This window comes from Caretta caretta, chromosome 19 (genome assembly GCF_965140235.1).
Source record: "Caretta caretta isolate rCarCar2 chromosome 19, rCarCar1.hap1, whole genome shotgun sequence".
Taxonomy (NCBI): domain Eukaryota; kingdom Metazoa; phylum Chordata; order Testudines; family Cheloniidae; genus Caretta; species Caretta caretta.
In genome coordinates, this window is record NC_134224.1 from 12,649,005 (window position 1) to 12,671,947 (window position 22,943).

Consider the following 22,943-nt stretch of genomic DNA (forward strand, 5'->3'; position numbering starts at 1 on the left):
CTAAGAACTGGCATAGTGTGTGAATTGTAAGAGTAACGATATTGTGAATAAAGAAAAGGAGTACTTTGGCACCTTATTTAAATTGGTTAGTCTCTAAGGTGCCACAAGTCCTCCTTTTCGTTTTGCGAATACAGACTAACACGGCTGCTACTCTGAAACCTGATATTGTGAATAAAATAGAAGCTACTATAAAATAGGACAGTATGTGCTTTGCTAATGGAGGGGAGTGAAATGAATTTGGAAAAATCTGTTCTGGAGGAACTGAAGCCACATTCAAAACAGATTAGATTAGGTTCTGGTTTCTTTTTCTTTTTCTTATGACTACATTACAAAGATACAACAGAAGAACTGTAGGATATAAGTTATTCAAGAAGTGTTGGAGAGATTAGGTTTCAGAGTAACAGCCGTGTTAGTCTGTATTCGCAAAAAGAAAAGGAGTACTTGTGGCACCTTAGAGACTAACCAATTTATTTGAGCATAAGCTTTCGTGAGCTACAGCTCACTTCATCGGATGCATAGAGATTAGGGTTTTTCCTTTTCTTTTAATTGTGGTTCACAAAATCATGGTGAATAGAGTGGATAGGATAGAGTAGATGACACTTAAGATGTGAAAGAACCTGAGCACAAAAGGAATTCAGGGAGAATTTCTTCAGTCATAAATTATTCCAAGTATCTACTAAAGGCAATAAGAGGAGCAAACAATGTCTTGTATTTTGGGGGTAAATAAGCATATTTGATTTAGCTGTTAATTTGAGTCAAGTGTATGTAGATTGCCATCTCACATCTCAATTTCTGAAGGGTCTTGTGTTCATTTTCCTCCTCTTCCTGACTTGTCTGTCACTGTTATGACAGACTCTTAGTGATTTTAGCCTTAGGTTTGTTTTATTGATCAGGTAAGTGTTTCTTTCTTCACTATCATGGGTATACCTCTAATATGTATCTGAATGAACCAGTCAATCAATATTATGACTGGAAACAACTTACTCCCTGCACCCTAGTATTCTGCGATACAATACTGGCTGTTCCAACTTTATAAAAAATGGAAAGAAATGTAAGTGGTTGAAGATTTAAGTGTGTTCTGTGCACACACAAGGGAATTATTTGGATAATTTCCATGGAGTTGCATATGTAAATTCCACTCCTGTACTGTGTGTAATCAGGAAATAGAGTTAGAAAATTTTGAGTTACATTTGATTTTCTACAGAAAAATGCTAAATGGAGACTGTCAGTTTTCATCCACACTTATTTGTGATTAGTTGAACCAACCAAATAAGCGTGTAGCCTTCTTGGAGCACTTTTCCCTTTAGAGTGGAAAAATATCACAGGAGAATAGCTCCAGCTGGCCTGACCATCATTGGAAAAAGTCCCTGGAGCTCTTGTCAGCATTTACAGGACTTGGTGGGAGGCCATTCTGGATTAATGTTTCAAGCTGGGGCTTGTCACTGACAGGAGGGAAGGAAAATTCTAAAAGTATAAGTATTTAGTAAGGCAATGCAATTCCTAATGTATTTGCTGAAAATAAGTTAAATTCTTCAAACTGAAACTCAAATTGGTCAGTTTTACTTTATGATTTTGTTTAGATTTATGCAGCGTCATTGTCTTGCTAGCGTGTTCTTTAACAAATCAGACTGCCTTACATAAAAGTTAAGCACAGCCTTGTTTAGTAAAAATTAAGCCTACCTGGGGGTTGGTTTCAAATAATTGTCTGACTTGAAATGGACTTAAAGACTTTTCATCTGGCTACCTTCCTGTTTCACGTATTGGAATAATTTATGAAAAACTGGTGGAATGAAGAAATTAACTCATTAAAAGATTCTTTAAAAGATACAAAAAAAGATTCTTCTTTGGGACAGTTAACAGATTGGTGGCTTTCATGACAGCTGAAGCCTCATTTTTGTTTTTATTTTCTTATATTTAGAATTTGACTTCATTCTTGCAGTAAGGAATTGTTTACTCCATACTTAATGGAATCTACTATATGTAAAATATGGTTAGATATTTTTAAGGGCAGAAATATCAAGCTGTTCAAATTAAGTCTTTTAACCAGTGTGTGTTGCGTTGTGGGAAGAAAATTGCCAGATCATCATTCTCTAACCACTTCCCCTTTTGTCTTCCTCTCTTTGTATCCATCACTTTTGAGTCAAACGGGCTTCCCTAGGTTTGGGACAGGAGGAGTGGAAGAAAGCTAATTGCATTGCCTTCTTTGAAAACAGAATTATACACATGCTTTTTTACTCGCTTGATGTCTGATTCGGAGTTTGCTGCTGTAATTTCTTACAGACTGCAAAGAGTGAGGGAACGCTGTCAGTAGCAGGATTGTTTGGTGTCAGAGATTTATTGTCACTTAAAACACGAATGAGAGAGTTACACAGCTGTTCGATATAGATTTTAATCCCAGTCTGGAATAAACTATTAATGTTTGCAGCCACCCTTTGCTGTTTTGAGATAATTGCCTTATATATGTATATTTCTGTTTAATGGAGTGTAAACTTCCAAGTTTGAAATTCCCTCCAGCACTACAGTACTCTAAAAAGAGCCCTCACCTAATTTATTTGATTTACCAGCTAAAGTGATTTTAAGAAGAGTCTTCAACAAACCAACTTCTGAACCTCTTCCAAAATGATAGCTAGGGTTTAACGGGGTGTGTGTGTGTGTGCGTGAGCGCGCACATACATACACACGAAAATATTATACCTAAATATCTCTACTTTCAGAAATAAACCAACAATGTGCGCAAGGAAGGGCACTTTCACCCTCTGTTTTTCCAATGTGGGAAAGTGAATAGAGGGACTGTTTAGCACTGAAGAAGTTTATATTAGAGTTTATACTAGTCTGAAAGGGAGAATTGTTTTCCACTGATTCATGAAACAGCCTCGGATAAGAGTATCATTAATTACTGAACCCTCATTGTCTGTTGGATTAGGCAGACAGGATGAGTTCCATGAATGCATGACTGCACTCGGGCTGCGTTAGAGCCAGCAGCTAGGCTGTCCCATTCTCACTGGAGAAAACTAACATTTGTAGCATCAGCACTTACATTTACAATTGCTATGCTGACAAAACCATAGACCCCCAAAAATGCTATGTAGATGGCCTGTGTGCCTTCTTTTTCATGGGTTTCATAGCACTAGTTGTAAAGATTGGAAGAGTAGAAGAGAGCATATTTTTAACAGTGAATTTAATTAAACCTATCCACAGTTGTACCAGTAAACATGTAAAGTAAAATGTCCTTTAAGATAAGCTTAGAGAGCTGAATGGGTAGGCATACTAATTTTTCACCTCCAGAAGACCTAGATTTACAAATTCTGCTTAGGTCACATGAACATGAATTTGATGGCTTCATTCTAGCCTCTAGAAGATGATTATTACTATTGCACTGTCTTCATACAGTGTTTCACAACTGATAGCTTCTGCTAAGAAGAGGCTCAAGACTGAGATATTTCAGGTTATGACTAAAGGAGGAGCATTGGCAGGGCTATAAAATAATTTCACTGACATCAGTTTTGCACCACATCTTTGCTCCCCAAAAATACAAATAAAGGAGATGAATTACAGGCAACTGAGGAAACTGGATAAAAATGTCTAAATATATTATCTCCTCAAGCTAATTCTCAGAAATTTATGCCTTTTTTTTTTAAAAGATTATCACCTTCCCTCACCCCCACCCCGAACTGTCATGATAGGTGCTAAGCTTTTGCTGTCATTGCAAATATCTTCACTTATTCCAGTGATTGATATGACATAAAGCTGTCTTTGTTAAGGACTACACATAGAGGAGCTTAACTTACTATCTAAAAATCTGAATTAGTGTGAGCAATACATCTTAGAATGCGGAGAAAGGTGCACGGGGGTTGTGAGAAAATGGCAGTGTTAAAACCTTTATGGATCTGTGTGTTTCTCTTCCTAATGGCTAGTTCTAGCTTATACTGTCTGATGCTGGAATTTGAGAAAAATGTAGGTTGCAGTATTTCATCAGAGCATTTATTTTAATGAGAAAACTGCAGCGTATTCTGCACTTTTAGATCCAGAGAGAGAGATGGCTTCCCTTGGAAGTTCACACTTTATTGTTCAAGGCCATTGTTGGAGCTCAAATAAATAAAACGTTTTGTATATAGAGCTTTCATGTCCTTTGGAATTTTAATTTATCATGTATGCAGTGTATATGTACTAGCTGGCCACAAAAGGGGACAAAAGTCACGGATGTGAATTCTGCTCCTGTCCTTCATCCCATCCCATTCCATCCTTTCCCTCTCTCAACTTTGAACTGCCTGTGGATGAATGGTGTGATGATAGTAGGCTGGAGTGAACAGGCTGAAAAATGGGGAAACTTAGGATGTTGTACATGTGCCTGAGTAGTAGTATAGAGTAATATAGGGGTGGGTGGATATTGTATAATATATATGGTATACACACATTACAAAAGCTAGTTCAGTTCACATTTGATAGCTGCTTATTTAGCTGATTGACAGTACTGTTTCCTGTGGTGTTTCTTTTAGTACTTGTCAACTGTGTGAATTTTACTATTTTCTCCTCTTACAGACATGGCTGGATTCTGCCAAAGAAATAAAAAAGCAGGTTCATGGTAAGTGGATTGAGTTCATCTTGATCTATTTTTTTACTGGTAGGTATTTATAGCTTTGGCCTACAATTCAGAGAACTGCCAAAAACCAGTTAGAGTTCATGGAAGGGTGTTTTTCAGGGATCAGCACAAGTTCAAACAGCATGCACCCCCTCTTTTTACTCTTAATAGTGGCACTTTGTTACAATGAAGACTATCCTACAGTACATTGTCAGGAGGCAGACAAACGCTGTACCTCCATAGTGCAGTCCAGAATTAGGTAGTGTCTTTCAGCCTGCTGGTAAGGGGAAAAGAAAAGTATATGTTGTGGCAAACTTCTGTGGATTCTTCAGAACTGCTCAGGCATCCAAATGGGATAGCTGAGTTGAACAAGTGGCTTGAACAGTGTCAGGATAAATGTCTCACAGTATAAGCAGAAATGGACTGTGACTTCTTCTGATATTGGGCCAGTTCAGTGCAGGGACCAGTGTCCATGTAGATCCATTTTCAGAGACCAGATTTTCTTCAAAGAATACGCACACTCAAGACTTCTCACTGCAGTGAAAGTGAATTTCTGTGTAGGTTAACAGGGAGGAGGAGAGGTATTTCAACAAAGCTATGAACTGAAGAGGTTCTCTGTGTGGCATAATCGAGGCAAAACTCCATTGGAGTTAATAAACAAACAGCATTGGGAAAGCTTCTTCATTCAGTCATCCACTTTTATTTTTATAATCTACAAAAGCAATTGTTTGTGTGCACGGCTTTAGCTGTTCAAAAACCTACAGCAGGATGATAGTTAAAGGAACCCTTTGTTTCACTCAGCTGATTAAGATGCATTTAAATTGTCTTACTGGAAAAATGACATGATTAAGATACAGATCTAAAAAAGGGAACAATACTTTTCTACAGACAACCCCAGAATGTTTGTGTTCCCCTTAAAATAGATGGAAAGTTGCTCACAGTTATCTTAAACTTATTCATGAATAATTTGAATGTTTCTGGCACCATACAATGAAAATGGCAGGATTTGTCTCTTAATTCAATTATGGTATTGGGTAAGAAGCAGATCTGTAAATGGAGTCTGTCTGGTTTCTTCCATCCTCCCCCGTGACAGCCCCATGTGGGACTTATTAAATCTTTTAAGAAACAAAATCAGAAAAACTTGCCTCCCTGAATTAAGTACCATTTTAAACTATTGAATTAGAGGGTGATGAATGAAGTCGTTATATTTGACTCAGGTTTTTGCAGCAATTTTAGAAATTCCCTACTGAAGCATTTAATGCCTCTGCCCTTCAGGTCAGCTATCTAAGGGCAAAATTGATTATACCCTCCAAGAGGAAATGGTGACCTCATTCTGAACACTTGAAAAAATAAATCTTTAAAGCTACTACCTTCTTGGTATCTGAACTCTCTGAAGTAAGGAGGGGAGGGGTGAGTTTTAATGTCCACACAATGTAATTATGATTGTAAGGTCCTGTACTGGAACATTATATTTTGTATCTTTTTAATGATTTCCCTTGTCAGTTTGTTTAAAAACCTTTATTTTCAAATACAGTATGACTCCCAGAGAGTTTATGAAAGGTTTCATTTTTGTATAAATTGAAAAATAAACATACAATTTTGCATCTTTGCGTGTTAGATGTGATTTATTTGAATAGTGGCTGAGCATGCATTTTGAATATAATTGTAGTACTCATAGAAGTAAGACTGATGACACTAATTAGAGCTAAGTACTGTCTACATAAACCTTGTAATTCAGCTGTTCTAAAACATTTCAGTCTTGACCTGCAAAAGCCTTGCTGTTTTAGCCCTGGGTGTTTCTTGACTACAGATAGACATTTGTACTGAATTTATATGGTGGCTGTGTGGCATGGGCCAATGTTTAACCACTAAACACCTCTTTCTTCTCACCTAGGAGAGATTTAAAACCTGAGTCTTTGGTGGTAAAATGCTAATTCATTAACCCACACCACAGTTTGACCTCTGTTCATACTTTATCACATCTATAAAAAGCAAACAGAGGTATGAAGTATTTAATGAGCAGTAGATTCCAAAACATGTGAATTCCACACTTCTTATATTATCTGGGATGTCTTTCATGTGAATATGTCCACCTCCACATAGTCTGGTTACGTGTTCCCCATAAAAGATATGTTTTAAGCTAAGTAAATGAAAACAGATCAGAGACTTTATCACTTCTCTTTAAACTACATTCTATAATCAATTATTCAAATGGCAGCATTAAAATATAAAGTATCATTTGAATGCTTTATTTTTAAAGTCAGATTCGATATTCATAATTTTTATAAACTTCTGTATTGTGAACATTTTTGTTGTAAATTTTCAAAACTTGTATGTTTCTAATTACAGGAGCCCCCTGGAACTTTACATTCAATGTGAAGTTTTATCCACCAGATCCAGCACAGCTGACAGAGGATATAACGAGGTAAAGACAGATTATTTCCTTTTAACTTTGCTAATCAGTTAGTAAAGTACTGAGAGTGGAAAGTACAATAGAAGTGCATAATATTTTGCTTTTCAGGTAAAAGCTCAAAAGCTATTTATAAATCTTTGTTTTCAAGTATATTTTAGAGTTAATACTATAGGACTAGACATAGTCTACTTTGAAGGCTGTATGTGCAAGATTTTTATGTAGCGTGTGTGCGCGCGCGCATACCTACACATACTTTTAAATGCCTTGAACAAAGTCTGATTTCAGTTATCAAAACCATTTTGAAGGGGGTGGATCGTTCTTCCTTTCAGACGACTGCAGGTGTAGCTCTTATCCTTTGAATGAGAAGGGTGCACTAACTCTTTTTTTTCTTATAAGCCAATACAAACATCACTCCATGCCATTTAGCAGCATAAAATGTGGGCTTCCTCTTCATTTCCTCAGGAGCTTGAGCTCAAAATAAAGTGACCAGGTTTTTGTCTTCTGTTGCAGGAGTTCTCAACCTTTTTCTTGATGAGGCCTGTTAGGATATAGATATTCAGGCCTGTCTGTAAAGGCCTATACTCTAAGAATTTAGGTGTATTATTATCACTTAGCTAATTATAGAGGTATAAAAGAAAGAATCAAAATCACTGTCTGCCGGTGTAAGAGCCTTCTCTTACTGTGACAGTCTGAGGCCCTGTGCTTAGGCTAAGGCCTTTGGCTAAGCAGCAGAGGCAGCCATAAGCTGGGAAGCGACCGGTCACATCCTCACATTCCAAACTAGTCCCATTGAAATAAGGTGCTATTGGGCTGTTAGGAATACAATCCTGTCCTGATAATGCCCATTGCCTCCAGAGAAAGGGAAGTGCCTAGAAAATGTAAAAGGAAACTTAGTTCGATAGCATCCTGTCTGGCAAGAACTCACTTATCAATAGCTGGGATGTGAAATCCTCATTTCTTTGTTGTTCTATTACTGTAGTCCCCATTTCCCTATTGTTTGTCTGTATAATCTCTGTCTGGTTCTGTGATTGTTTCTGTCTGCTGTATAATTAATTTTGCTGGATGTAAACTAATTAAGGTGGTGGGATATAATTGGTTAAATAATCATGTTACAATATGTTAGGATTGTTTAGTTAAATTTCAGTAAAATGATTGGTTAAGATATAGCTAAGCAGAACTCAAGTTTTACTATATAGTCTGCAGTCAATCAGGAAGTGCGGGGAGGGGGGGGAATGGGAACAGGGAATGGGGGTGGGGAAATTGGAATCAGATTTAGCTAAGGGCTGGAATGGGAACAGGGACACAGGTAAGGCTCTGTGGTGTCAGAGCTGGGAAGGGGGACACTAAGGAAGGAAACTGGAATCATGCTTGCTGGAAGTTCACCCCAATAAACATTGAATTGTTTGCACCTTTGGACTTCGGGTATTGTTGTTCTCTGTTCATGCGACAAGGACCAGGGAAGTAAGTGGGTGAAGGAATAAGCCCCCTAACAAGGCCCACCCCAATATGCTATAAAATCTCCATGGCCCACCTGTGCCACAACCGGTTTTCTGCGTATAAAAGCCGGGGTTGGCATTAAGGGGTGGCAAGCAGCACAATTGCCTGGGGCCACAGGGTGCCCATGAAGCTACATTGCTCAGGCTTCATCTTCAGCCCTGTGTGGCGGGGCTCAGGGCCCTGGGCTTCAGCCCCATGTGATGGCGCTTTGGGTGTCTGCCCTGGGCCCCAGCGAGTCTAACGCTGTCCCTGCTTGGCGGACCCCCTGAAACCTGCCCCAGACCCCTGGTTGAGAACCACTGTTCTATTGCACTCCCAGTTAAAATCACATCTTCTGTTTCTTCCCTGTAGGTATTATTTGTGTCTTCAGCTTAGACATGACATTGTTACAGGGCGTCTGCCTTGTTCCTTTGCAACACTGGCCCTGCTGAGTTCTTACACAGTCCAGTCTGAATTGGGAGATTATGACCCGGAGTTACATAGCGCAGATTATGTCAGTGAGTTTAAACTGGCCCCAAACCAGACAAAGGAACTTGAAGAAAAAGTCATGGAACTACATAAAACATACAGGTGAGTGGTGGTATTGAGGGAGCTTGTCTGGAGTAATTAGAATAATAGCCATTTAGTATTTTCCCAGATTCTGAGTTCTTTTATTTTTCTCTTCAGGGCCATCAATATCTTTTGTGAGCCTCAAACAGAGAGAGAGAGAGAGTTAGTTTCATAGATGAGTGTTCAGTTGACAAATAAAATCCATCTGCTTTAAATAAATAAATAAACTCCAAACAGTTACAGAAAGTCCTTCCAGAATTTATAACCCACGTGCTTTGCATAAACTATCCTGCTAGTGCTCTGAAGGAATCCGATACTGAGAAAATCCAAAGTTGGTCATGTAATAGTAATTGCTCCTTGAGACTATTTACTTACAAACTGTAGCCTTTACTGCTTCCTTCCCCTTCTCCCCTCCACACACTCCCATTTTTGTCCGTTTGTCCACCGTTTTGTGTCTTTCAGAGTATAGCAATTTTTCAAATTTATTACGAGGTATGTAGCTGCACTTTCAACTTTGTTGGATGATGATATTAAAGGGAATGAAGGTTTCCTATAACCTAATATTTGTGAAAGGTTTCTTTATCCCTCTGTGACTACCTTTTCATACTGGTGGGTCTCTCTTGAGCAGCTCTTGTATCCGGTTAGAAGAGCATAATAACTAAATTAAAACTTTTTGAAAAAAATTTTTTATCTTATATTGTGCATATTTATGCTAATGTACTGACTTGTTCAACTGCAGAGACCACACTGAATTGTGTATTTATTACCTACCTCTCTTCGCACTCTTTAAGGAGCCTACCACCTTGGTATATAGGTATTGTACAATAACCTGAAAGAGGGGTGCAAGTGTCAGGAGTTTTAAGGGAAGAAAGAAAACCCTATAAAACACGAAGAATGAGCCCAAGCCCTTGTGTGGGACTTGAACCTGCAGTCTCTCTTGACCACCCCAAAGCTGACAGTTGAGCCACAGTAATGCTGATAGAAAACTAAAAGCAAAGGTGAAGCCCTTTCCACGACAAATGCAAACTAATAACATAAGCATAACCTGTAATAGTGGACTTCAGTCCAAGGGTGATACCAAAGCTATAATGAGCACCTCAAACTCACACGGTCAGATCAATATTTTAAATTGATATCTCTCTATTTGTACTGACGGGGAGAGGAAGTGAGGAAGATAAGCTTGTCCGTTGCTCTGTATCTTCCTTTGACTTCAGGTTATAAAGTACTATTTGTGATAGAACAGGAAACTAACATCGCTGAATTATTTTTTTGGCTATTTTATTCTCTTAAAAGAGCCAGTGAACATGAAGTATTTTGTGTAAAACAAAAATATTAAAAGTTGACCTGAATAGCATGGCTATATCTAAATTTGTAGCGTGACATAGTCTCCCTCTTATATAGATGAGTTCATTAATATTGGATGTTGTTCTGAGAACTTTAAACATCAGATGTTTTTAGGTAAAGAATTTCCACATAAAATGTTCTTAGTGCTATTGTCATTTTATTTGAACTATAGAGGGTTTGTGTTTAGGAGATGAATGTTGACCTTGTTGTTCCACTTAAAATAGGTTATTGTTGTAATATTAATCCTTTTTATTCCCGTTGGTCTGTGCTGTATCATGCCTGCATAAGACATAACACTAGGATTTACAGTTTACATAAAATTTAAAGTGTTTTGTAAGTAAGATATCAAAGCAACAAACAAAACTAAATGTATATAAATGGGTACTGTCCCAATATAGCATTTGGACACAACTTGCAAATAGAACCCTATTAACAGAGACATTTCAATAACACTGAAAATATCCCCATTATCAGGATGTTTCTCTTATCCAGAGTTGCATTGTATTGCCTCTCCTATGGACAGGCGCTATCTATTTCCAGAAAATGTCTCATTCATCTAGGCTGCTCCTAGTAGGAGTCTCCTAATTAAGTGATTTCAACTGCCCTGGCATTTAATTCTCCGAACAATAGCTGGATTCTGAAAAGTATTGAGTGGGTACCGCAGTTCAGTGTTTGCCTTCAGTAGATTTAATTTGTTCACCTTTTTTGCAAATGAAGTTGGCTGTTTAGAGAATCAGTGCCATGATTCGTACAGTGATGCTTTTTTTTTTTTCAGTCTTTGTTTACTAGGGTGACCACATTTCCCAAAGAGAAAATGGGACATCGTGTGGGGCTCACCCGAACCCCTGCTTGTGTGCCGGGCTGGCACAAGCCACTTGCTTCACTCCCTGCCCCCAACATTCCTCCATGCCCCACTAGGGGGGCATGCCCCCACTCTTTTGGCAGAACTGGACAACTGGGACAAATGCCCAGTTTTTCCAAAAAAATTAGGGTGCCCAGGAGAGGGTTTAAGAAGGAGACTGTCCCAGCCAAAATGGGATGTATGGTCACCCTAGGTACTTCAGAGGCATAAGGTGTTGAGGAATTGTCGTAGAATAAATGCGAAGCAGTATCTTTTGTAAACATAACATTCTGCATTCAGAAAAGGAATTCAGCAAACCAAGGCTCAGCAATTCTTTTGCTAAATAAAAGATCACTGTCTATTGCTTTTACACTAATCATTATTATAGATAATAGTAAGTTCATTGTCTTTTGTTTTTCTACATAACCTTTTTTAGATCCATGACTCCAGCACAAGCAGACCTTGAATTTCTTGAGAATGCAAAAAAGCTATCTATGTATGGAGTTGACCTTCACCAAGCCAAGGTAAGAGATTTTGTTGTTGTTGGAGTAGGTTGGGGCTCACAGGTTCCTTATTTCAAGAGCCCTGATCAAAGATGTAGGCAGTCAGGCAGCCAGCCACCCTTGCAGAAATGCAAGCATATAATAGATATGTTGTAAGCATTACTGCAAGCTTTATAAAAAGGAAGTTACACTTCCTGATTTGCTGCTCTGTATATTAGGTAGATATAAACCTACCAATGTAGACAAGCCCTTAGTCTGAAGAATTTAAACTAATGTTTGATCCTGAAAAATAATCCACTCTCAGAATTCTTATAAATACAGTATAAACTCTAAAAGATCAGACACAAACTTTGAGCAGATGGGGTTGGAGAAGACATCAATAGAAGAGAGGAGGTTTTAAGGAGAGATCTGAAGGAAAGTAAAATTGGCCCTTGGCACATGGGAAGTTGGAAGCTGTTCAGGCATGCAGGACAAATGAATTCAGTAGCTATTTAGGAAAAGACAAAAGGAGTGTATAGAGAAAATGTTGGGTGATCAGTTGTTGGAACTTGTAATTCCAACACTGGTGCAGGTATAAATATGTATTAACTTTCTTAGGACTTGGAGGGAGTTGACATCATTCTGGGAGTCTGTTCCAGTGGCCTTCTTGTCTATAAAGATAAACTGAGAATCAACCGCTTTCCTTGGCCCAAAGTGCTGAAGATTTCCTACAAACGCAGCAGCTTCTTCATTAAGATCCGGCCAGGGGAGGTACATTGCCAGTTTATCTTCTATTTTTGTCCTGTATTGTAACAAAACATTTTCTAATTAGTGTCCAGTTTAGTCTTGTTTGCATAAAGAACAGAAAAGTGCTGTGGAGATTTAAAGTTGTTTCTATAATTGCAGTAGTACAATTGGTTTTTCATTTTAAATTATAACTTATTTCCTGTCTTATTTGGCTTTGTAGTAGATTCAATTTATAATATAAAACTAAGATATCTGTCTCAGCCTATAACATTGCATTTGAATGATAAATTACATAGTAGTTAGCTCCACCTACTTGTAGACTATGGTATTCTGCTGTTGAACATATTCTCATTGGAACAAGTCAAGCACATAACAGATCTTTGTTGCAGAAATACAAATATAAACAAAATATTTTACCATAACCAAAATGAAGCAAAATGCTTGATCTTTCTGATAGTACTTGGAAACATACTTTTAATGAGGAGAACAAAAGTTTGTGTGGAAAAGAGAGAGTTTTTTTTCTTGCTGTGGAAAGCAAGTAGCTGTTCATTTCATAAGACCTTATATGACCATTCGTAATGTTGTACTTTTATCAATTGTCAAAGTATGTAGCAACATGGTATGTGAGGGGCTGGATCATGCTGTTTTGACTTGTATGTGGATCTCCTTCCCACATGAAAAGGGGAATGGAGTGGCCTCTGCTGCATTGTTTTACCCCCACCTTGTTGGATCCTGCATGAATGAAAGCAGTCCACGTTTTCATTTGTGTAGTGGAAAATCCCTTTTAAAAGGGATCCCAGAACTGCTGCAGAGAAATACAGGCTCCATATAGAAGGGCCTATACCTTCTTGCAGATGCCTGGGTATCATCGTATATCTACAGGGTTTGTGAGCCAAACCCTCATTTCTCTAGTGGAAGAATGCCAAAGAAGTTCTGTGAGGGGAATTTCGGAGTTGCTTGCCTGGGTTTTACGTGGGTATGTTCCATGTAGTGATTTTCTTTTGTATACATCACCTGTAGCTATAATAAAATAATCCGCTTTGCAATTTTCCATAGCATGAACAATATGAAAGTACCATTGGATTCAAACTACCTAGTTATCGGGCAGCTAAGAAACTGTGGAAAGTCTGTGTTGAACATCACACTTTTTTCAGGTATGCCTTGCTTAAAATTGTAAAAAAAAAATCTGTTTTTTAAAAACCCACTATATTTAATAGTGATACTAATTTTAAGTCTCAATTTTTGTAATTCCTTTGCTGATAGATATGTCTGACTCTTCTCCATAGTGATTTAAGGTAATAAGGTTTGTAAAGAGTAAAAAGTGTGTATGGTGACTGAGTTTTATTTTAGGATTCCTAAAATAAATCAAGCTAGCAAATGAATGTTTAACCATTGAGAACATAACCTAGGAAATCCATCAAAATACAGAGGTTTTGAAATAAGGCACTGAAAGTATAACATCTGTATCTAAATGCCATAAGAGAATGAGAATAAAGAAATGTTTGCCAAATATCTAACTCCGATATTGGTTACTTTATCCAGTATCTCTGTTGGGTATTGTTCCATCTTTACCCCTAAATGGTTTCTTTTTAATAAGAGATTGAGTGAAATAGAGGCTGACATTGAGAAAACCAGTGACAGAGTTCCATGAGAGCTAAGGATGTCAAGGTTTGTAGAAAGATGCTGGTTGCTGTGCTGTCATCCACCTTGTTTTGGTATCCACTTTGCAGTGGTGTTGTATCAGAAAGTGCCTCTCAGCTGTGGGATTTTGAGGTGCAGGTACTATATGAGAAAGGTCAAGAAAAAATTCTTGATAATAGTTCCTTTTTGTAAATGAATATAACTTCAGATGAACCGTTGTGCTAAAGAAATAACATGAGATGCTTCATGCAAGTCTTTTCGTCTGAAAAATGGTTGCTGGAAAGTAAATATATGTTAGACTCTCCCATGTTAATAATCTAAGGCCCACTCCTTACTCCCTAAAGCTTTTTCTTGAAGAGAAACCTAAATGTTATATTTTTGGTTAATATAGAAACCTTGCAGGTGGGGGGTCTGGGTGCTGGGGAGTGGAGCTTGATGGGGTGGGGGTCCAGGTGCAGCTAATTGGGGATTAATGAAGTGGACTCTGGGTGTACGGGGCTCATCAGAGGGGTCCAGGTGTAGGGGGGTAGGGCTTGTCAGGGTGAGGGTTCGATGGGTCATCTTAACGGGGGAGCCTGAGCTGCTGCCGAGGGGATGCTGCATGCCAGGCTCCCGCTTCCTCCCATGATTCCCCTATCCCCTTTTCTTCTCTATCCCCCTCCCCCTGCCCTATTCCACACACCCTTCCTTCCACACTGCCTCTCCCCCCTCCCCCCCCCCCCGCACAGAAAACAGGAAGGCTCCCAGCACACAGAAGGGGAACACGACAGGCACTAGGACCCAGGAGGCAGCATTCAGCTGCAGAGTCTGGGGAGTAGACATGCAGCCTCCTTGAGCTGGGCAGATCTGTGCTTGCAGAAATGGGGTGGGGCAGTGGCATGTAACCCCGTGTGACCCCCCCCATCTCTCGATTCTGTGGGGGTGCAATTCCGCCTGCCCCAAACTGCACTCATGGTTCCCCCTGTGCCCCAGCTTCCCTTTGCTTCCCTGCTGTTTTCTGCAGAGAAGCACAGGAATTCTGTGGGGATGGGGGGCGTTTTCTGCAGGCATGTAGTCATGCAGAATCCCCCCAGGAGTACATTATGTGAAGAGATCATTTAGAAAAATATTCAGTTTTTCTGTTGTGGGGGCCCCCCCCATCTCTTTTTAATTTTTTTCTATATAGTATGAGTGATTTGGAGATATAAAACTAATATACATGTGTACCTTTCAGGCTAACTTCCCCTGAAGCACTTCCCAAAAGCAAGTTCCTGGCACTGGGCTCTAAATTTCGTTATAGTGGACGGACGCAGGCCCAGACAAGACAAGCTAGTGCATTGATTGACAGACCTGCTCCACAGTTTGAACGAACAGCAAGTAAACGGGCATCTAGAAGCCTTGATGGAGGTGAGTGAAGTTTCATTACCTTACTGTAAGGTTTCCATACATGAAATCCACCCCATATTTTTCTATTGAAAATCACCCTGTAGGCTTAGGCTTCATAACTTTTTAAATTATTATTATTATTATTATCATTATTATTATTAATAATAATAATTTATTTTAGATAAAGAAGAAAGCTGATGTAAAGAGCCTGAAACTGAGACAGTGCCTGGAATGTATTTCTAGACACTCAGTTGTAAGAAAGTGCATTTTGTTAATTTTAATTATTAAATAATCAATTCTGATTCAAAATTTGTGGGCAGAAAAATTGTTTTGAGGGAAATAAATGGGTTTGTTATAAGCTCATAAATGACAGTGAGGTGACACTTCATAGAACTATCAAATAAGACAAGCAAAAAAGAATGTTGTTGTGAATTTAAATTGTCCTGAAGACTGACCCTGTTCCTAAAGTCCGTTGAAACAGATTTCTTTTTAATCTGAATATGAATTATTATATGCTGAAGCAGCACTCATTCTCCCCAAGACTCTTTTCTTAGTTTTGAATATAATAACTCAAGTCTTGAAAAGATGCCATAAAACACTTCAGTAAAAAGTCTGTACCTGCTTGTCCTGTTGCCACCCAAAGCTAAAAGAAAAATAGTACATTTTAACTTTGATGTAGTTTTTGAAAACTACTAACACAGATCTAGCTTTGGATCCCCATACTACATCTGGGATCCAAGTGGTGGTACTTGTTTTGTACTGCTAGTAAGTACCATAGGAGAAGGGAAAGTTCTACTTTTACTAATCTTGTGCTTTAATATCAGAACTTGGAAAATAAAAAGAGCAAATTAATTCTTCTATCCGAATTGAAGTCTGCAGCCTTCTCCATATGCTACATGAGTAGCTTGTTAACATGTACACAATTTCTTCAGCTAAACATACGTCTCAAAAAATTGAGGTCAGACCTATATTGGAGGAGAAGCAGGAGGATGTGGTGATGGTTGAGATTCCAGAATCAAAACCTGTGGAACAGTTCCGAGAGAAGCCAGGTATAGCTGTAGTGGCTATGACTCTCTGCAGTGCCTTTTCTATCCTTTCCTTTTTTATGCTTGTTCTTGACCGCTCTGAAATGTTTCACAAATTTTGGCCTTTTTTTCTTTATTTCTTTGCAAGATGTGTCTTTATAGTCAGGCAGCCAACAGGCTGGGATGGGTTTATGTCCTTAAGTGTGGAGAGTTGTTGGAATAGAATTGCTTGATTACACTTTTTAGACATGTATGCAGTGTAGTTGTGACTGTGTCAGTCCCAGGAGATTAGAGAGACAAGGTGGGTGAGGTAATATCTTTTATTTGACCAACTTCTGTTGGTGAGAGAGACAAGCTTTTGAGCCACACAGTGCTTTTCTTCAGGTCTGGGAAAAGTACTCTGAGCATCACAGCTAAATGCAAGGTGGAACATATTGTTTTCTAAGGGATCATTCAAGGTAGAGTGGCCCGTTAACATCTCTGCAGTGATAGGACAAAAAGAGGGGGTAAGTGGGTTATGGATAGTTGTAAATCCAGCCATTAATCCGGCAGACTTTTAGACAGAAACTCTGTGCTCAGATGGAGAGATTTTAAAGATGTAATTACATTTCAAATAAGACTATATTTTAAATTTCTGTACTTTTATAAATGCTAGATTAAAAATTGTGGAATATTGTTTTTGTGATCTTAAAACATCCACTTCAAAACTCTTTTTGGATTTCATCTTAGAGGTTGCTCCTTTTTTTTTTTTTTTTTTTTTTAAGTCTTGTTAAATATGTTTTGCAGTTCATGACATTTTTGGGGAGCCATCTGAGCCTAGATTTCCTAGGACATGTTTATTATTTGTTACAACTGTATCTTGTTGACTTCTTGGCAAAGAAGCTGAGATGTGTATAAATTTTGTATATTGTTAGGACAAATGTGTGTATTATACCAGTGGTGTTATCAAAGATCTGCTCTGTTCGCTACTTCTCTAATAATGAAAGGAAACTCATGATGAATGCTTACTGGCACATAATTCTATCCAGCCAGCATCCTCCATATCTGTGTTTGAGCAGAGTCCCATTCTGCCACCCCACCACAATTCACTATAGAAACCTTGTTTTGTAGCCATAATGTTTCTGTCCAAAAAGATATACACAGGCCCATCAATACCTTTCCTAAAATGAAGACTGCTACAGGCCAGTCATTCCCATCTTCTTCCACACCAGAGTGACATCTGCCTATGCAAGTGTTGCCAGCTCCTGCTGGCTTTACAGTATCAGAGATTGATACTGAAATCAACCCAGGCCTCTCACAAGGCACTGCAAAGCACTACCAACTAAGACACCAGGACACAATTCTGATTGTTCTCTAGATCTATTAACTTAGGGAGGGGCAGGGTCTCAAGTCCATCTGGCCCTGGCTCAGAGGCTCTATAACTCAGAACTTTTTTATACAGATGAAGTTGGATTATTACTGTTTGTGGTGTTCTTCTTGAGCTCCTGTTTTTCTTTTCTTTCTCATAGCAGCACCTTCATCTCATCAAAATCCCATAATTGAGCAGCAATTTCTGATACAATAACATTGCAAAGTGGGTGGGTATCAACAGGTTGCTTGAAAGCAGAGCAGTCAGTTTCTTTCTAGAAGCCTCACCAACATTCCCTTGCTACCAAGAACCTCCTTCACACCTTTTCTCTCCCACCCAAATTCTTCATTATAATACATTATGTTGATAGGACTGGAGTGATGGTGACGACTTTGGTATGCAATTGCAATGCAGGATTATACCAAAGACCTAACTCCTAGAGCAGCTTAAAACAGGCAATTTTAGTGTGTTGGCTGTTTTTTCAAATGTTAGACATATGCTGTCCTTAAGAGATGAGTCCCCATTGACCTTAACCGCACCATTAGTGACTGTTACTTCCCTGCAGTCTTCCATTTGGTATATTAATGCATTCGTAACTTCTTCTAGCCAAACATACTTTTGAAAATATTGAGATGAAACCAATAGCAGAAGAAGAGGAAGAGGAGAAAGTGGAGGTGTTTAAGGTTACTGTTCCAGAATCAAAATTAATGGAACCATTCCAAAAACAGCCAGGTACAGCTGTGATGACTTCTCATATCAGTCGTGCTAACATCACCTCCTACAGTACTTACATCTGCTTTTACACAGCTTATTTGTTATAAATGAGCAGCGTTATGGATTGCCAGTGTTGAAGGTGCTGAAATACTATAGAATATGGCTAGAATTTTTGCTGTGCTACTAACTCAATTAAAAACAGAGTAAATGTGGCAAGTACCTTTGATCATAATGCTACAACATCAAAGGTAGTTATGAGCAAGACCACTTTAGTGGTGTGGGGAGACATCTAAAATATTTTACAGCAGTGGTTCAGCAGTTCCATTGATACATGCACTGATACATACAGGTGGCAACCTCCAAAGGTGGTATACCTTGCTGGAAGTGCCACGGTATTGTCAATTTCATAGGCATACGTGTCATGAATCCTACTAGCAGTATACAAAGCCTAGAATTGTTCAAGTTGTGCTCTCCCTGACCTGTGGCAGCTGTCATGCTGCACAGTTTGAGGAGTTAGATTACAACCTCCTTTTTTCATCCCATTGCACTTGACTGCTATTCACTACTGATTCAGCCTCCCCTGGAGTCAGTTGCTCTTTCCAAGCCACTCCATCGCTTCAAATAAACCTTTATTTGTCTTAAATAAAGGCAGATTACAGAAGTTGGAGTCTAACATAATGTAATAAAATAAAATGTAAAATAACTAGAAATATCACCTACTTGGATACTTTGGAAAAGGTTGATAAACTAGTAAACTAGCTCTGTGCTTAAATTACAGAATATCCAAATATTACCTTTTGCCGTGTGGCAGGCAAAAACCAGTTTCTCAGAGCCTTGCACTTTCAGCCTGCCAGCTGTATCCGGCTCACATGGTCCACAATTCTGTGTGTCAGCAGAGCTGCTCCTTCCCTTTGTAGGGAAATCATCACTTTGTTCTCCCATCACCCAGTCTTTGTTTGCAAGGTACCCGTTCCCTCCACTCTTTGGTCCTATCACATACAGCTCTGTGGGTCAGAGTAGTGGCTTACTCCACCTCCAAACCATGTACATTGTCATTGCCCAATTGTAACGATTTCTCCACCCAGCTCTGTTGAGATGGACCTTTGTGAACATATTGCCTCCCAGGCACTGAATCAGTGCACACCTGGCAGTTAATTGTTTCCTTTCTCAGCCTGACCACTCTCATTTTATGTGGTTCTTCATTATTATTCATAACAAGCTGTGCCTCTATAGCCAATACTATGCTGGGTACAGAAATACATTTTAAGTATAACCTAGTAATCAAAGCAATTAGTATTTTATACATCAGATAAGTAATTATAAGCTGCCAAAGGAAACTATGAATTTTGTTCTCTTTCTCCCCTGTCCTCTTATCCCAAAGCATCATAAAATTAGTAGCATAATTTTGTGTGCTGATATTCAGACAAGGTTCCTGAAGAGAGGTGGTTCTTGCAAGTTTGCTCTTGGTAACTTCTCCTTTTCCATGAAGTCTTAGGTGGCATTTTAATGAATGCATAATTTTTTTAGTCATACATGTCCATGAAAATATTGAGATAAGCCCAGTAGACGAAGATGAGGAGGAAGAGAAAGTGATGACGATGAAAGATCTAGAACTAGAGCCCAATTTTCTGGAACCAGTGCAAAAGCAGCCAGGTACAGTTGTGATGGCTTCTCAACCCGTGTGGTTTACATTTCCTTCTGCTAAGTCTGACTCTGTTTGCTATCTCACAACTACCACATACAACTTCTCCAGTGTTTGTCATTTCTACAGTACAAGCAGTCTCAAGGCAGTGGTGCTAGATGAGATTGTGTCAAAAGGATGCCAGGTCAATACTAGGCACTTACTGATGTGTAGGAGTAATGTTTTTAGAGAAACGTCATACCTTGGATTAATATGTAACAGTGTGAAAATTAAGTAAACTTTGGTATCAACAAGTTTGTGCACTTGATTGCCAGTAAAATTGTGTTGGCAGTTTTCTTGCATTTTTCTGTTGGTCTGCTATTTGTATTGGTCAAATACATACAGTATTTCTTCATTTTTTATTTGATAGACAAAGACAAAAAGCATTTAATACCTTTTTGAATGAGAGGCAAAACAGGGATTAGAGGATATCTAAACATACAGACTATGATCCTTAAATCTGAAAATTTCTGATGTCTTGGGTCTAGCTGGGTGAACTGTAGTAAATTAGTATTAGCTTGGACAAAGTACCAAGTGTTCATTGCCCTATTTGAGCCATAGGCGTGGGAACTAGGGGTGGGGGGGTGCTGCAGCACCCCAGGTTTTAGGTGGGGCTCGGCTCCTGGCCCCACGCATGGGCTCCCAGCCCAGGGTCCCAGCTGCTGGCCCTGCTTCCGGGGTCCCAGCCCCAGCCTCAGCCCCCTTACCCCTGTCTGGGTCCCCTTCTCCAGGAGTCATGGCCCTGCTCCTGGCCCCAGTTCCGGGGAGGAGGGGGAGGGGCACAGAGAGAGGTAAGAGGGCTGGCTTTCAGCACCCCCACTGTTAAAAATGTTCCAGCGCCACTGATTTGAACCAGTAGTTGACTTCATGAATATGAGCTTCTGTCAAACTGAATTTATCATTTCAGATAATGGGAAGAAGTTTAATTGGATAACCGTAAAAATTAATATGTTATTGTGGGTATAGAAATTGCTTAGTGAATTGTTCGGGGTTTGCTTTGACATAAAGGATCAGTTTGACCACCTATTCCTAAATGTGTAAGGATTTTTAGAAACTAGATAGCTCAGAACTAGAATTGGGGAAGGAAGAGGGCTGGTGAGTTTTGCATGTACCTGATGCTTATATGACAGGTTTCAGAGGAACAGCCGTGTTAGTCTGTATTCGCAAAAAGAAAAGGAGGACTTGTGGCACCTTAGAGACTAACCAATTTATTTGAGCATGAGCTTTCGTGAGCTACAGCTCACTTCATCAGATGTATACCGTGGAAACTGCAGCAGACTTTATATACACACAGAGAATATGAAACAATACCTCCTCCCACCCCACTGTCCTGCTCGTAATAGCTTATCTAAAGTGATCAACAGGTGGGCCATTTCCAGCACAAACCCAGGTTTTCTCACCCTCCATCCCCCCACACAAATTCACTCTCCTGCTGGTGCTAGCCCATCCAAAGTGACAACTCTTTACATAATCAAGTCGGGCTATTTCCTGCATAGATCCAGGTTTTCTCACATCCCCCCCACCCCCATACACACACAAACTCACTCTCCTGCTGGTAATAGCTCATCTAAACTGACCACTCTCCAAGTTTAAATCCAAGTTAAACCAGAACATCTGGGGCGGGGGGGGGGGGGGTAGGAAAAAACAAGAGGAAACAGGCTACCTTGCATAATGACTTAGCCACTCCCAGTCTCTATTTAATCCTAAATTAATAGTATCCAATTTGCAAATGAATTCCAATTCAGCAGTTTCTCGCTGGAGTCTGGATTTGAAGTTTTTTTGTTTTAAGATAGCGACCTTCATGTCTGTGATTGCGTGACCAGAGAGATTGAAGTGTTCTCCGACTGGTTTATGAATGTTATAATTCTTGACATCTGATTTGTGTCCATTTATTCTTTTACGTAGAGACTGTCCAGTTTGACCAATGTACATGGCAGAGGGGCATTGCTGGCACATGATGGCATATATCACATTGATGGATGTGCAGGTGAACGAGCCTCTGATAGTGTGGCTGATGTTATTAGGCCCTGTGATGGTGTCCCCTGAATAGATATGTGGGCACAATTGGCAACGGGCTTTGTTGCAAGGATAAGTTCCTGGGTTAGTGGTTCTGTTGTGTGGTATGTGGTTGTTGGTGAGTATTTGCTTCAGGTTGCGGGGCTGTCTGTAGGCAAGGAGTGGCCTGTCTCCCAAGACTTGTGAGAGTGTTGGGTCATCCTTTAGGATAGGTTGTAGATCCTTAATAATGCGTTGGAGGGGTTTTAGTTGGGGGCTGAAGGTGACCGCTAGTGGCGTTCTGTTATTTTCTTTGTTAGGCCTGTCCTGTAGTAGGTAACTTCTGGGAACTCTTCTGGCTCTATCAATCTGTTTCTTTACTTCTGCAGGTGGGTATTGTAGTTGTAAGAAAGCTTGATAGAGATCTTGTAGGTGTTTGTCTCTGTCTGAGGGGTTGGAGCAAATGCGGTTGTATCGCAGAGCTTGGCTGTAGACGATGGATCGTGTGGTGTGGTCAGGGTGAAAGCTGGAGGCATGCAGGTAGGAATAGCGGTCAGTAGGTTTCCGGTATAGGGTGGTGTTTATGTGGCCATTGTTTATTAGCACTGTAGTGTCCACTTCCACTTCCTGGACACTACAGTGCTAATAAACAATGGCCACATAAACACCACCCTATACCGGAAACCTACTGACCGCTATTCCTACCTGCATGCCTCCAGCTT

The 22,943-nt window shown here is 39.5% G+C and overlaps 1 protein-coding gene across 42 annotated transcripts in view; it reads left to right on the forward strand.

Annotated features, from left to right (window-relative positions):
• Positions 1–22,943, forward strand: part of EPB41 (erythrocyte membrane protein band 4.1) — a 191,792-nt gene that overhangs the window by 115,135 nt on the left and 53,714 nt on the right. For 23 of the 42 annotated variants that reach the window (XR_007353363.1, XM_048825629.2, XM_075121351.1 and 20 more), the window contains 10 exons: positions 4,540–4,582; positions 6,929–7,004; positions 8,841–9,059; positions 11,660–11,747; positions 12,324–12,476; positions 13,509–13,606; positions 15,307–15,479; positions 16,391–16,507; positions 18,438–18,563; positions 20,073–20,198. Coding sequence is in view for 41 of the 42 variants with exons in the window: in XM_048825629.2 (XP_048681586.1) it covers positions 4,540–4,582; positions 6,929–7,004; positions 8,841–9,059; positions 11,660–11,747; positions 12,324–12,476; positions 13,509–13,606; positions 15,307–15,479; positions 16,391–16,507; positions 18,438–18,563; positions 20,073–20,198 (1,219 nt within the window). In the remaining variant the exon portion in view is untranslated. The remainder of the gene's footprint in view (positions 1–4,539; positions 4,583–6,928; positions 7,005–8,840; positions 9,060–11,659; positions 11,748–12,323; positions 12,477–13,508; positions 13,607–15,306; positions 15,480–16,390; positions 16,508–18,437; positions 18,564–20,072; positions 20,199–22,943) is intronic. The other 19 variants (XM_048825616.2, XM_048825620.2, XM_048825624.2 and 16 more) reach the window with 6 other exon arrangements.